Source organism: Cavia porcellus, unplaced genomic scaffold (assembly GCF_034190915.1).
Source record: "Cavia porcellus strain 051 isolate PalLab524CR breed Dunkin Hartley unplaced genomic scaffold, mCavPor4.1 scaffold_26, whole genome shotgun sequence".
Classification (NCBI taxonomy): Eukaryota; Metazoa; Chordata; class Mammalia; order Rodentia; family Caviidae; genus Cavia; species Cavia porcellus.
In genome coordinates, this window is record NW_026947509.1 from 28,892,176 (window position 1) to 28,907,551 (window position 15,376).

At 51.8% G+C, this 15,376-nt stretch overlaps 1 protein-coding gene across 12 annotated transcripts in view; it reads left to right on the forward strand.

Annotated features, from left to right (window-relative positions):
• Hdac4 (histone deacetylase 4) overlaps positions 1–15,376 on the forward strand; it is a 250,630-nt gene that overhangs the window by 163,896 nt on the left and 71,358 nt on the right. For 11 of the 12 annotated variants that reach the window (XM_063237018.1, XM_063237019.1, XM_063237017.1 and 8 more), the window contains 2 exons: positions 839–1,083; positions 13,656–13,806. In XM_063237018.1, coding sequence (XP_063093088.1) covers positions 839–1,083; positions 13,656–13,806 — 396 coding nt within the window. Of the gene's footprint in view, positions 1–419; positions 598–838; positions 1,084–13,655; positions 13,807–15,376 lie in introns of those variants that run through there. The other variant, XM_063237016.1, reaches the window with a different exon arrangement.

The window sequence follows — 15,376 nt, forward strand, 5'->3', positions numbered from 1 at the left end:
GCTGTCAGGCCCGTAGCGAGATCCCATGGTTCACGCTGCTCACACCACCAGCCTGTGGAGAGGGCATACACACGTAGCTGCTCTACTGGTTGCCCTAGCGTGACACCTGCCTTTCTCCTGCTTACCTTGCCCTCTTCAGTACCGACCTGAGAGTCTGTCAGTAGCCTTTCTTAGCTAGCGCGTTAGTAAGGCCGGAAGTGCTGAAGCCCAGCCTTGATAAATGAGTTTGTGCCACAAGCCAGGAGCACATTTTATTGGCTGCAGTCTGGTAAACATATTTTGCAAGCGGGCACTTGCTTTGCCATGGAAACAGGCTCTCTGATCGAGTGTCTGTCTGGACCACTTTTGTGGCACACAGTGTTCTTGAGGCTCATACACAACTCTGCAGTACACTGGAGGCAGGGGAGGGCAGAGGAGAGGGAGTGCCCGTCCACATGCCCACAGCAGCTCCTCTCCAGGCCAGTCAGTGCCTTGGCAGTGTTTTTTGTTTACTGACTTGTAAACATGATGTCGGCCAGCCCCAGCCGTCAAGCCTGTTATGGGGTCCTCTGAGAGTGGGGCCGCCACTCCTGGAGGGCAGGAGGAGGGAGGGAAGAGGTCTGTGCAAGTCTGTCTCCTGTTCTGACCTTCTGCTTCTGTTATCTTGTGCTTGAGGACCAGCAGCCCTTAACCCTATGCATGGAGCCTGCTAGGTCCAGGCCCAGCAGGGGCATTGGGACTTCAAGTGTTCTTCAGCCTACATACCTGTGGCAGTTGCCCGTGGGGTTGTGGGGAAAGGGAGGGGTCCTGGAGCTGCTTGGCCACTGGGGTGACTGGCTCTATTGTGTTCTCTCCACAGTGGATGTGGCCACGGCACTGCCCTTGCAGGTGGCGCCCACTACAGTGCCCATGGACCTGCGCCTGGACCACCAGTTCTCGATGCCTGTAGCTGAACCGGCGCTCCGGGAGCAACAGCTGCAGCAGGAGCTCCTGGCACTGAAGCAGAAGCAGCAGATCCAGCGGCAGATCCTCATTGCTGAGTTCCAACGACAGCACGAGCAGCTGTCCCGACAGCATGAGGCCCAGCTGCATGAGCACATAAAGGTGAGGCCCTGCAGTTGCTCTGGGGCACCTGCCTCCCCCTACCCCAGGTCAGTCTTGCCCCATGGAGCACCAGGACCTTTGGACCAGGTGACCCTCACTTCAAGGCTAGTGCAGAGGACCTGGGCTGCATGTCCATCTCCAGTGGGGCTTATATATGTTGTAGAGGAGGTAGGATATAGTGAGCAGCACTTAAGTCATTGTGTGGAAGAGTTCTAAAAATATGTGCGGGAGTATAGTGCTTGCCAGCAGGAAGAAGCACCAAGGTAGTTATGGGCATCTCTGGGGTGTTTCTGTCTCTGTCGATTTTTTTCTGGGGCCTTTCGACTTTTTCTCTGTTTTTCCCATTGACTTTTCATAATTGGCAAAAGATAATATTTTCATTTTATTTAGAAAGAAGAAAAACCTGTCAGCCAAAACCTGTTTGTTTATTCTCTGCAAATATTTAATATGACCCCATTTAAAAAAAAAAAAGTTTGAGGGAAACATATTAGTGACCTACAGGAAAGTTATGCTGATCGGGCCACAGGTGTCTGTGGTCCTCCTCCCTCTCACTGTAAGAGGTCCATGGGGAGCAGCACTGCCCAGTGGAAACACATGAAGCTATAGTGAAACCATAGAGGTAATTTTAAATTTTCTGTTAGTCACGTTGAACAAAGCAAGAATTAGGGGCTGGGGATTTAGCTCAGCGGCATAAGCACCTGCCTTGCAAGCAGGCAGTCGTGAGTTCGATCCTTGGTACCAATAAAAATGAAAAAGACAACCAAAAAATGCAAGAATTCTCCCCGCCCGCCCCCCTCCCCAACCAGGTTCATAAGTTCTGTATCACTGTGTCACAAAGCCCCCTAGGCCCTTAGCTGCCTTGACAGCCAACTTGTGTCACTTCACTTTCTGAGGCTTGGGATCCAGGTGGAGCAGCCAGCAAATCTTCACCCGAGGTCTTTCACAAGGCTCCAGTTGGCCTCCACAGGGTGACTCACCTGAGGGCTCTGGCCATGGCTGAAGGTTGGACTGCAAGCCCACCATGGTGCAGGCCAGAGCAACAGGCATTCGGTCATACAGTGCTCCTCACATGGTGGTGCCTCTCAGAGAAGCTAGCTGCCCCAGGGGTGCCCTGGCATTTGGAGGGCCGCACTGCTCATGCATCGTGCTGGGTCCTGAACAAGGGATTTTGTCTGCCCACTGGCTGCTTGGGCAGCTACATCAGAGCCTGCCTTGCCCTGGAGGATGGGCCCTGCAGCAGGTCTGAGTTTCCATCCAGGGATGTGTGTGCCTCCCGCTAGGGAGCAGGATACCTGTGGGACTGGATCTGCTGGTGAGAGGCCTCAGCTATGCCCAGAGCAGCCGGACAATGCTTTGGACAGGCCAGGCCTGCTTCCTTGCAAGGGCCCTGGCCGCAGAAGCACATTCAGCCTGGCTTTCAGCCCTGGGAGCAAGACATTTTCAGCTGGCCTCAGGTGACCCAGCAGGGCAACTCACCCAGCCATTGTTCTACGTATTCCCTTGAGCTGTTGCTTTGCATTTCTGCAGCTCCTAGAGGCAGTCTGCAAACTTGTCTTGTCTCTGGTATCAACTGCTTCCTCAGCAGCAGCATTGGGAACCACATACTCTCCTTGTCTCACAGGCGTGGGAAGGAAAGGCCACCTCCAGGTCATCATCCAGTTTCTCCCTGTCATGTCCTGACACCAGCATGTCTGGCTGCTGGGTAGGGTCTCTGGGTGACCATGTACCCCAGGTGTCCTCGCTGCTGTGGGGCATGGCAGAGTTTGTGCAAAGCCCAGACCCAATGAATTGTTCCTATTGTTTCCTGCCCCTGGGGCACTCCTGTCCTTGAGTGTTCATGCAGAGGAGCCCAGAAGCCCTGTGTGACTGGGGACAGGCTGAGACTTGGAGGGGTAGCTGCCAGTGCAGAGGACTGGCAAAGGCTAGTTCGTTATGTTCTCGTTATATGTCAGTTGAATTGGTAGCTTTTCTGAAAAGGGAGCTCAGAAGTAGATGCACCCTGCGTTCACCCAGGGTACACCCAGGGTAGCTCTGGGATGCAGGGAACATAAAGACTCTTGGTTGGAGTCTCATGGGTGCAGTGCCCCCTCCCTGATCCTGCCTCTTCACCTCAGGGCCTGGGGAATGGACACTCTGGCCAGGTCAGGGCCCGAGAGGACTCTCCCAGATCACCCTACCCACGTTCTAGGCCTTGCAACTGTGCATGTGGCCCCAGAAAGTTGGCTGTAGACTCAGTCTCTGGGCCAGGGGCCCCAAAACAGGGAAGGAAACTAAATGTTACATTTCAGTGTGCATTTTAATAGTTTATTTTTTCATTAAAATGGAGATCATAAAAGCCTTGAACTACATAATCATATTGCATTAGCAGGCTTCTATTTTGATGGCTTAAGCTCTCACTATGCCACATGTTCAGACGTTTGGCAGTGGTGTTGTCAGACAGACTTCTTGAACACACAGTCAAATTGGTGTCATTAAATCATCAGTGAACTTGAATAGAATTTCATATTTGGAATGAGAGTCTTTTTAAAATAAAATTTAAGTTGTTAATTTTGGGTAAGTAAGGCCTTTGTAATGGCTTTAATGCCCAGAATCACGTATGTCCTTGACACATTGTCAAGGGCATGGCTGGTCCTTCCCTGTGGAGTCCTCCTCTCTCCTCTGACTTGATCCCAAGAGAGAGTGATGGTCAGAGGCAGGAGGCGCAGTGCCTGGGGTTTGTGCTGAGGAATCAGCTGTTTTATTCCAGACTAGGAGACTATTAGGAGGGCTGCCTTGAGTTGCTGCTTTGGGAGTTTGCTATGTTCTTTTTAATATTTAAGGAACTTTCCTTCCTTCCTTCCTTCCTTCCTTCCTTCCTTCCTTCCTTCATCAAGGAAATATGCGTGGCTGATGTTTCCTAGTGGAAACCAATATGGAGTTAGTGACTCACAGCAGACCCTTCTCTTCTCCTGCCCGCAGGTCCCCAGGCCCATGCTGGCCTAATGTGAGTGGTGGGAAGACTGGCTCTCCAAGACAGGTCACCAGAGAGTAGCCAGGGCTTGCCATCCTGGTCACCAGGCCTGTACTGGTGGCCATAGTTGCTTGGGTCACAAGGGCAGTGGAGGCTTTTAAAAGGAAACTGGGAAGAGTACCTCAGCTCCTCTGAAGTATGGACTGCTGGGAACAGGGCCTTCTGAGGGCCAGCCTGGCCTCCTCAGTGATGCAGCCCTTGTTAGCCCAGTGGCTGTCTTGTGCAGGCAGAGGCCGCCCACCCCTCCTGAGCCTGGGCTGTGCCAGCTGCACGCCCAGGTTTCCTCTCCTGAGCTGTACTTGCCTTGTCTTGCCATAATTGATATCACGGTCCTTTCATCTTGCTCATTTTCCTACAGCTCCGCATGGTTAGCTTTATCTCCAGCCGCGCAGCAGTTGTTTCAGCTGTTGCATTTACTATCATTCCTGCACTTTTTCTGTAGTTGCCCTGGTGTTTTCCTCACTGATACAGGAGTTAGAAATAAAAGGTGTCATTTAAAGGTCCATCATTGTCCTCACTTGACTGTTAGTTTTGTTACAAAATAGCTGTCTACATGTCCTCTCTCACAACTCTGAAGGTTCTTTTTGAACAGATCGGCAAAGCCCCCTCTGCATCCTGGAGGGAGCCGCTTTGCACGTTTGCCTGTCCCCAGTGCTCCGTTAACTGGGGCGACGCTGTCCCCACCCCAGCCCTTCCACTTAGGCTTCCTTAGTTCATCTTGCCTGTTCACCCCTGCAGACAAACTTCAGAATGGCGCTCAGAACATCTCAGTACTGCCCTAGGAATGTCCTGGAGTTGCAGTGGTAATCGCTTCTCATACCAAGTTTCTACCTCAGGAGCGTGACATGAGTGGTTGAGGCTGCTTCTGTCCTAACGAGAAAAAGGCTTGTGTTTACTTTCTCATGTGTGGTCAAAGGTGTCATATTTAACTGTTTTTTAAGTTTTTTTCTGTTTGTGCTTCTTTTATGATGAACTTATTTCTTCACTCCCATCCCTGTCACTGCTGAAGTGTTCACAAAGCCGTAGATTCCGTTATTGTGTGTATTAGCTGCCAATGATAGAATTTTCTAACTAGTCCTAATAGATTTTAATTACTTCATATTCTATAGGTTAACAATGTCATCTGAAAGTAAGTGTCTCCTTTTTATATTAATTGCATTAGCTGAAACTTACCATAGCCATGTCAAAATCTTGACCAAGCTGTGACAACCCCTGACACGGTGTGGGGTCCTCACCAGTGACCAGCAAGAGTTCTGGGTGAGTCTGTGAGGGGCCTGCTTCAGTCACAGTTCTGTCCTTTCCCACCAGCAGAGTTGTTGTCTCCCCAAAAGGCCTTCTCTTGCCCTGGTCATATGGCTTGGAAGATGAGGGAGAGGTCATACTTGTGGTCACTTGGTTTATCCAAAAGATACAATACAATGAAACCCCTAAAATCACTATTCCGAAGTATGAGTGATAGTACAGAGAAGTGTAAACAGCTCAGTAAATTAAAATAGCAGAGTATGATCCCAATTTTACAAGCCTGCGGTACCTACTCACACTTTACATAATAGAAGATTGCAAGAGCATGCTTCAGACCGTAGCAGCTTTCTTATCTAGTAGCATGGGGGTAATATTTTATTCTGTGCTATTTACAGTTATTATTGGTGTTAGCTTTGTCCACACAGCTGTTTTTAAAGTGGCTTTAAGGATAACTCACCAGCGTTGGGTACTGAGGCTTTGTGCCTAGGATGAGGCGTTGGTGTCCAGTGGTGGGGCACTGGCATATGGTCTTTATAGGCAGTTCCACAGTGGACATTCCACCCTGTCCACATGGAGCTGCCCTGCCACTGTCCTTACTGGTCACATGTGGCATGGGGGACCAACCTCCTGAGTCCAGCTTTGGTCCTAGTGACTTAATTAGTGCTATGTACATACAGGCAGCACTCAAAAGAATAAGAAGAAGGACCACTTGCTTTTGTTCAGATATCAGGTGCATGTCTTGGGTAATACCATTAAGAGGAGAAAATGCAGTAGGGTCCCTGCAGCAGCTCGGTGCTCAGCACAGGAACCAAGAGCTGGTCCATTTTTGGACCTTAAGGATGGCTATAGATGAGTCACTGATCATTTAATGTGAACACAGAGATGATCACTCTCTTACAGAGGGGGCAGTCATGCTGCTGTGTTTCCGGTAAGCAGGGAGCTGTGTCACTGTGACTAACTGGCCTGGGTAGGGTGCTAGGCATAGTAGGAGTCACATACTGCCCATGTCCCCAGCAATCACAGAAGACTGAGTTGGTCCCTAGGGCCCCCATGTGGCTGGGGAAGCTCGTTCTCTCCTGAGTGGTTAGGGTTCAGAGCCCACTGTTGGCTCTTGGAAACTTCTCTCCCACATTTCTGCATTGGGGCCTCCATGGACAGCATGGGGCACCACTGTGCACATGAGTGCACAGGGAAGATCTCAAGACACCACACTGGGGTAGTAGACAGGGTGGACTGCAGAGCCTCTGGCCTCTGTGCACTCCTGTGTGGGACTCTGTGGTCCTGTGTAGCACTCTGCAGCTTCCTTTTACCTTCTGCTGGAACTGTGGGCACCTGCTGTCATGATGGTTTCTTGGCGGAGCCCAAAGCCTAGGGATCTTCACCCCAAGTATGTGCTTCCGTGCTGCTTGCCTTAAGCAGATCCTGTACCCCAACTTGGCCCTGTGGGCCAGGCCTGGAAAGTCCAGGTAGCTCTTGGTGCTGCATCTCATGACCCTGACACATGGTGGGGAGAAACTCAGACCTGTCATAGCCTCCCTGTCTGCACAGCAGTAGTAGCGGTGTGATAGCGATCTTCTTAGTGCTCACCCCAAGGGCTCTGGTGGCCCTGCAGCTGTCTAGCAAGGACTCCCACTTACGGACCCAACCATCAGCACTGTCCTTGGGGTCATCTTTGACCCACCCACCCATTTCTTTTCTGAGAATAAATTTCTACACTGGAAAATACTGAATGGACGTTACACATTTTAAATCATCTTGCCAAACTGTCCCCCAAAATATGAATGCTCCTAGTAGTAGGCTTCTTCCCTCCCCCAGCCTGCAGGATCTTTCTAAAAGATTCTGATCAGAATGTCCTTTTTTGTTGTTGTTGTTGGATGTAGGCAAGGGAGTGTGTGTGTGTGTGTGTGTGTGTGTGTGCGCGCGCGCGCGCGCGCGTGCGCGCGCGTACGTGTGCATGTATCCAACCACCAGTGTGATCAGTGCTATCCTACACTGCTTGTAGAAGAGAGTGATGATGGCTGCATGGTTGATTATATGACTCTTCCTTCCATGGAGAGCACTATAGTGACGGGAACATGGTTTGCAGCTATCTATGATGTGTGCTGTCTTCATTACCTGTCCCAGGAGATGTGGCCCTGGACTGGACACCTAGGCCAGGTGTTCATGCGCAGTAGGACTCACCTAGGTGTCCCATGATGCTGACACCTAGGGACATCAAGACTGAAGTCAAACCCAGTGCGGCCCCTGTTCCCTGCTTCAGACCTGGGCTGGAAAGACTTGTGCTAAGCAGTCCCATGGTGGGACTCCATGCCTGGTGTAGCTCCACCTGCTGCCAAGAACCCTGGTGATCAATCAGGCACCACCCTGGAGGCTCCTAGTTTGCCGCCAGGCACTTGTGGCTCAGGAAGGCGCATCAGCCTTTATGTTCCTGCTCTGTTTGTGGCACTGTCTTCTTTTCTAGCTGCAGTGTCTGCAGTCACAAGGAGCTCTTATGTCTGTTTCCAAGGAAGGAAGTACATGTTCAGCAGTAACCTTCACGTGGGCTGTGGGCCTGGGACACTTGCAAGCTGACTTTGTTTGACTTGCCTGTGGTTGAGTCTCACTGCCAGTGCTTGATTCATGGAGAGAGCTGTGTGCTGGGACAATGAGGCCAAACCCTCAGGCCTGGAGCGGGAGGACAGAGGTGCCCTGTCTTTGAGGATGCAGACCAAGGCGAGCTAAAAGCTAGACTTGGACCCTTGTGGAAGGGCAGGATCTGGAAGGACCCTTCACCACAGGAAGTATGCAGCCTTCCAACCCGCACTGGCTGTATTGGGCCTGACCTCTTCATCATTGCCCCATCCCTGCACCCCGTGGTGCTTTATCCACACCACTTGGAAAGTCCACAGGCACCATGCTCGCCTCAGCACTGGACATTTGCTGCACTATAGACCTTCCTCTCATGGACCTCGGTGTGAAGGACGTACCTGCTTGTCTTTGTGACATTGTGAACACTTGGGTGACAGCAATAAAAGGAGAGGTCCAGGGGTACAGATCCCCACCAGTTATGTGCTGTGAAGATGGGATGTTTATTGTCAGTGCTCTGAAATGAAGGCATCTTTTTCTTTGAGCCAGATGGAAATGATTCCAGATCCTGGAGCCCACAGAGAATGACAGTTTAGTCGCAAATGCTCTATCAAAAACCATGCCCCAATAACCTGTCTGCACTGGTCATCAGTAGGCCCCACACGCAGGGCCAGTTGCTCATTTATTTTCCTCACTCTGTTAAAAACTGTGTTGTGCAAAGGAGGGCAGCTGGGCCTCAGAAAAGTGACTGAGATAATATACCAACTCCCTGAATGGCTTCAAGAGAAGATACTATTGATGAATTACAAGGTTGTGTGACTTAGCATGTTGAGCACCAGGCCCAGTTCTAGGGAGGAGCCTCCTGGCTCCTGCACCAGCAGTATCAGGCTCTCAGACTTCCTGAGTACTCAGGGATGCACTGGACACCTGCATGTTTGTCCCCAGATTATCTGTTGGAAAGAATGCTGTGTAATAGGAAGCAAAGCAGCCAGATGCCTGCATCCAGGATGCAGGAGTAGGACCCCAGGTACGTCAGGAGTTGGGGACAGCAGGCTTCCTGCCAGGAAAGGTGCTACAGAAAAGCTTAGGCTGGACACTGTGCTTCAGTGTGTTAAAAGTCTGTGCGAATCATTAAAAGGGGATGGGGACCTCATGTGCTTGCCAGCTCAGGCAGTGGTCATACAGGCTTTAGGTCACACGGAGGGGGAGGTAGGCATGTTTGCCTCTCCCCCGACAGGGGCAGCAGGTGCTGCCATCCTGACCTAGCTAGCCTCACTTGATGGCCGAAACCCATGGGCTCCAACCCTCATGCACTGCATGTTTGATGTGGTGTCTCACCAGGCTGCAAATCAGAGAAGGGAAACAGGAGACAAAAGGGCACTTCATTGTAGGCTGCTCTTCAGACCATGCTGAAGAGTGAGGAAGGACTTCCCACAGGTGTGCTTGCTGCAGGAGGTAGGCAGGTGCCATTGCTGCCGACAGTCTGGGAAGGGAATGACACAAGGTCAGGCATTGGTCCCAGGTGGGCCATGAGTCAAGAACGTCTGTCCTGAGCTTTGGTGTGCAGGCAGCTTCCACAGTGCATGCTGGGTACTTATTCGTTAATGCAGTCTCACTGACACTGTCTCTGTCAAGGCCACTTGATGTACAGAAGATGGGAAATGCTCATGGTTGGTTTGAGGTTTGATTTTTGAGTACAGCTTTAATTTTATAAAATAGAAACTGTGAAATCAGGGCAATTTTTCATGTTATTCTTATTTGCACATTTGCTACCATTCATAGTCTAAAAAAATAATCTTGCCTTTAAAAAGAAGGACGCTGTTACAAGGACCCTGCCACTGTTGCAATCCAGGCGTGTGTGGCCGTTAAGTGTCTTTGGCCCTTGAAACCTTGCTGTGGCCTTCAGGGTGCCAAGGCACATGTGGCTCCAGGACATACAGCCCCAGCACAGGTACCTGCAGTGCCTGGCCCGGGGGCACATGGGTCATGAGGTGCCTCTGGGCTCCAGGCTACTTGGCTACCTGGATGCAAACGCCAGGCTGGGAAGGCTGGCGTTTGGTGGTGTCCACAGCGCTCATCTTAGTGAAGGGTGGTGGTGACAAAGTGCTCTCATTCTACCTGACTGCGACCTCTTCTGGTGTTCAGTTGTTCAGGAATCATTAGGACAGACTGTGGCTTCAGCAGGTCGTTCAAGAGAGCTCTCTGTGGACCAGAAAGTTCCCTCCTCCTCTCTCTCTCTCTCTCCCTCTTTCCCCCTCTCTTTCTTTCTTTCCTGGGACAGTAGATAACTATTTGTCCCAAACTTTGGTCCTTTTAACACAATGGAATTTTATTTTACTTTTAAAAACTCCAGTTAGATTTCCATTTGGGTACCTATGCAGTGAATTCCACAGTCAGCCATGGAACTCAGTTCTGGGAGTCTGACATGTGCTTCAGAGGTCCGTGTAGGCTTAAAAAGTAAACTTGATATTAAAGTCTAGTTAGAATAATTGGATCTGCTTTTACTGGTCCTGTTTTTGTTTTGTTTTGTTTTTTAGACAAATTAGGTCATATTATTTTAAATTGCTCATCGTAGTTTCAATCTGCAAAAGATACAGCCTCTCAGCACTCTTCTCCCATGGGATGGCTTTACCGTTGTTATGTTAGTGAGGTAGTAAGTACAGATAACTCTGGGTTTTACCTAACTTAAAATCAGCATTTCTCCAAGCCCTGTTTCCACAGCCTGAAGTCTGTCCTGGAGGGGCATGCACACACTGTCCATATCAAGGGCAGCCCCTTGGAGTCGTGCTGTGTGATCAGTGAATAAAAGAGTAGGGTAGAGGTGCCCAGCACACTCTCCACAGCCATCATCAAGCTACAGGTTAGGCCTGCTGAGCCCTTTCTTCCTGGGCTGGACCCACTGCTGTGCAGAAGCAGTGTTCCCCTGGGGAGGGTGCGCTGTCACCTGGGCCCAGCCTCTACCTGCAACCCTGTCCAGCCACTCTGTCCCTGTGCTCCTGCCCTGCTGAAGGGAAGACCATGGGGGAGCTGTGGACTTGTTTACTTCCTCAGGGAGCTCATGCTGCTGGTCAGTCCTTGCTGCATGCGACCACCCCTGCAACTGGATGGTTCTGGCTGGAGCCCAAAGTCCTGCCAATGGGCACTGTCCCCGGGCTCCCAGCATGTATGGTGGGGTGTGGCATCAAGCCAACTCATGGAGCCCCCAGGCAGTGATTTCAGGGAGCTAGCTCTTCCCGTAACCCAGGCGGGCTGGGGAGGCTGAGGCTGGGGTGTCTGCTAGGAGTGGTGGTGTGCCGCCTTCACTCAAAATTGTCTATGGAAGATGCTGTGGCCTTGGAGTTCCCACACATCCTTCCACATGCTGCATGCTCACTTTGGCAGTTGTGTTGGTTTTGCTCATCCGTTCTTGTGCCAGTTTCTCCTGTTTCCCAAACAATCATTTAACTGGCTCGTACCTGTGTGCATGCCTGGGCTGTAGGGTTTATATTGAGGCTGGCAGAATGAGAATGTTTACCTTAGAAAATCCTACTCATTGTCATTTTCCTGTCTCATTGTTGATACCATGTTACTTGAAGTTCTTGAAGCCACAGACATGCTTCATGCTTCACAGACATGCAGGGTGGGTGGTGTCTTGCACCTCTAACCAGAGGAAGCTGGGTAACCAAAGGCCCTTGTGGATTTGGGGTCCAAAAGCTGACCAGTGCCCTGAAGGCAGTCCTTCATCTGCCTGCAGAACTCCTGCCAGGGAAAGGGAAAGGTTTGGGCTGGGCTGTGGCCCGTGGAAGCATGGGGCTGGAGAACTGTGTGGCAAGCGCCTGGGGCCCTGGCCACATAGATTGCCACCCTCTGAATCTGGCCACGTAGGCGTGGCATGGTGCACAGGGCTCAAAGATCAGCTCGGCCCTTAACAGTGGCCACCCTCTCAGACCTGGGAGATATCCATGGTTGCCTTAACAGTAGCCACCTTCTCAGACCCGGGGATGTCCATGGGTGCACAGATGGCCCCATGGGTCTCACCAGAGGTCATGAAAGCCAGGATCCATCAAGCAGGGCGGCTGCTTCACACACATGGGTGCACAGATCACACTTGTACTTATGAGCATTGTCTGCACACCAGCCCACATGGCTGTCTTTACACATGAGCCAGTCCATCTGCCTATATCCCCAACAACAGGCACTCTGTTGCTCTGTGCCTCAGTTTCCTCCTTTGTGAAGCAACTCCTAATGATGCCCTTGTAAGGACGCAGTGCTCAGGGTAGAGGACTCAGTGGAGCCCTTGGGACACTGTTAGTGCCCTTCTCTGAGCTGATTCTCATTGGTGTCCTGCTTTGTGACGGGCTGAAAAGGCTTTTTTTGGTGGTGGTACTGGGATGGAACATAGGGCTTTTTGTACTGAGTTACAACCCCAGTCTTTTTTTTTTTCACATAAGGTGCTAAGTTGCCCAGATTGGGCTTGACCTTAGAGTCCTCCTGCTTCAGCATCCCAAAGTGCCGGGGTACAAGTGTGTGTACCCCTCCCCCAGGCTTGGTTTGAAAGGAGAGGAGGATGCTTGTGCATTGGATTCCTCCATGGGACGTCCTGTGGCCACACTGGTTGCCTGGGACCCACATTCTGCTCCTCAACCCTCCCCAAGGGCGCGAGGCCAGCAGAGCCCCTCGGGAAACATGGCTATGAGCTCAGTGAACATGGGGAAGCCACAGCTGAGCAGAGCAGCCAGGCCCTGCAGGGATTCAGCAGAGGCCCTGGGGAGGCCACATCCCAGGGCTAGGACAGAGCTGGGTGGTGGTATTCTCTGCCTCTTGTCCCTAGCACAACGGACTTGGTGACGAGTGTGACCATTTTCTCCACTTAGTTTTGACCACTTTTGGTAATTCTTATTTCTTTGCCCCTTTAGTAGTTGCTTATCATATTCTTATAAACTGATCAAACCATTCATGAGTTTCATGTATCTCTATATCATAAATACTACAGTTTTTCTGTTAGCTTTGTATCTTAATGTTATTTGTCACAATGATAGTTTAAACTTGGTCTTCAACTGTGTCGTGTTTTAGATCCTTGGAGGTAATGTCTGCACAGCAGGTATGAATGTGCACTCAGACAGCTGTGGGCCACCTGCAGACCCACCCCTGGGAAACCCTGTGGGCCCTAGCAGTCACCCAGGGTGCATCCTGCCTGCCCTCTAGGAGGGGCTGCCCTCTGAAACAGTATCACACACAGAGGTTGACAGACCATCTCTGTCTCTGACCTCATGTCTTGGTGCCCTTACCTACATGCCTGGTGCCAGCACTGGCCCCATGGAGTGTGCCCGTTTGTGATTCATCTGTGTTCATGTGTTGTAGCAGGGCAGCTTCTCTTGTGTGAATACTCTCAGTGTCCCTTGGGTTGCTTGTGTCCAGGAGGGCCATGGGGAAGACATGTGCACTTGTAGACTCCTAGGATGGAATTGCAATCTTGGGGCAGAGGTGTCCCACAACCTAAGAAAGTGCCCAGCATTGTCCCAAGTGGGCACCCCTGTTCCCACCCCTCAGCACCCCCAACCTGCAAGGTGATGGCTGCTCCTCTGTGCTCTTATTTGATGACAGGGCGGGTTGGGAGCACATCACCTCAGCTGAACTCCTTCCTGCTCTGGGGCCTTGTTAGACACAAGGCTGAGAAATCCAGTGGTGCCCACAGGTCACCATGGCAGAAGGGTGGGTGCCGGCTCCAGTGTGGCAGGTCCCTAGGCTCTGACATCCATGTCCCCTCTGCCCACAGCAGCAGCAGGAGATGCTGGCTCTCAAGCACCAGCAGGAACTGCTGGAGCACCAGCGCAAGCTGGAGAGGCACCGCCAGGAGCAGGAGCTGGAGAAGCAGCACCGTGAGCAGAAGCTGCAGCAGCTCAAGAACAAGGAGAAGGGCAAGGAGAGTGAGTGCGGAGCGGGCTGGGAGGGCAGGGGTGGGCGGGGTGGCCTGGCCGTGGCACAAGGCTCTGCCGGGGGCAGGAGCAGCAGTGGCTAGGGTAAGGCCTCACCATGCCACTCACCCCCAGTGGCCTATGCTGGCTTCCCAGAAGCTGCTCTTCGGGACCTGCCCTGCAGGTGTGTGTGTGTGAGCGCCTCTGCATGACTGTCTCAGGCCCTCTTACTCAGCCCCTGAGGGTTTCTTCATCACGCGGCAGCCTCAGCCCTGCTGAAGTCTGGGGTCGGTAGAGTCAAGCCAGCAGTCCCTGGTTTTGTGGCCCCCTGCTGCCAGATTCAATGTGTACACCAAAGTGTGGGCATGGCCGGGGCTTTCCCTTTGAGAGAACCATTTAAAGACTTCTTGGTGGGAACCCTCAGAGGGAATTAAAATCCACAGCGTGGGCCAGATACACAGTGTGTCTTATCCTTGAGGTCTGCCCTGTGCTTCTCAGACGCATTTGTTCTAAGAGGTAGCTGCTAGCGTAAAGGCCACCTTCAGCTTAGGCACAGACCCCGGCAGGGGCCAGCGGCTCACTTTCTCATTGGCTTTCGTCCTGACCCTGCTTTGCTCAGTGGCTATGTATGTGCATGCGGAGACAGTGTGCTTGGTCTCCTGGCAAAGGAAGCAAGCACTTGACGTAGACAGGAGACCACGCTATGTGCTAGTCCCCCTTGGGAATACTAGGAGAGTGTGACCCCAGAAATTGGTCCCCTTGCTGCCCCACCAAGAGCTTCTGGGGCTGGACCTCCTGGGGAGCCCCAGTAGTCTTAGGACACTGTCCCCATGTCCCTGGGTCTGCCCCAGCCTTCCTCCTGGGTTTTAACGGAGAGCCTCGGGGTTGGGTACATTTATGTGCTGTATGCTCATAGCTTGTTGAAAGGACACACCTTCACCAGAGTCAGGGACATGCAGATCACGTGCTTAGAATTTCCACCCAGGATGCTGTGCTCAGTCAGTTGTGTGTCCCCTGACCCCTGAAAAGGTGGAGCTGCAGCACTACCCCCCAGGGATAAGGCTCCAGCTAGGATTCATGGGAGCAGAAGTCTTCACAATACACCCTCTCCATTGGAAAGGGGGTGGGCAGGGAGCTGGGCCAGTTGCTGGACACTTGCCAGTCTGCAGAACCACTCTGCTGGACACTGGGCCTCCCAGTTGCACGTCAGAAGCCTGGGATCCAGGCACCTACAGGGCCATACACAACTGTCCGATCTCGGGCACTGCGCTGCTCACTGAGCGGAGTCACATAGCTATCAGGACTCTGGGTATTAGGAAAAATACCTTCAATTTAGTGTGCTCTGAAAACTTTACCCTTCAAAAGTCTCAATACTGAACATGTAAGTAATGACATTTGTAAAACACATGTGAGGCATAGGGGACCATAATCTCACTGGCATTTGCGTGACAATTTGATGACAGATGCCCAGGTTCCCTGTGAGGGTCCTGCAGGCTACCCTGGCCAGGTGCCCAGATTCTCACCTGGCAGAGGACCGATTTGACTCCCGGGTTTTCGTCACAGGCGGTCCACTTGGGTCCTG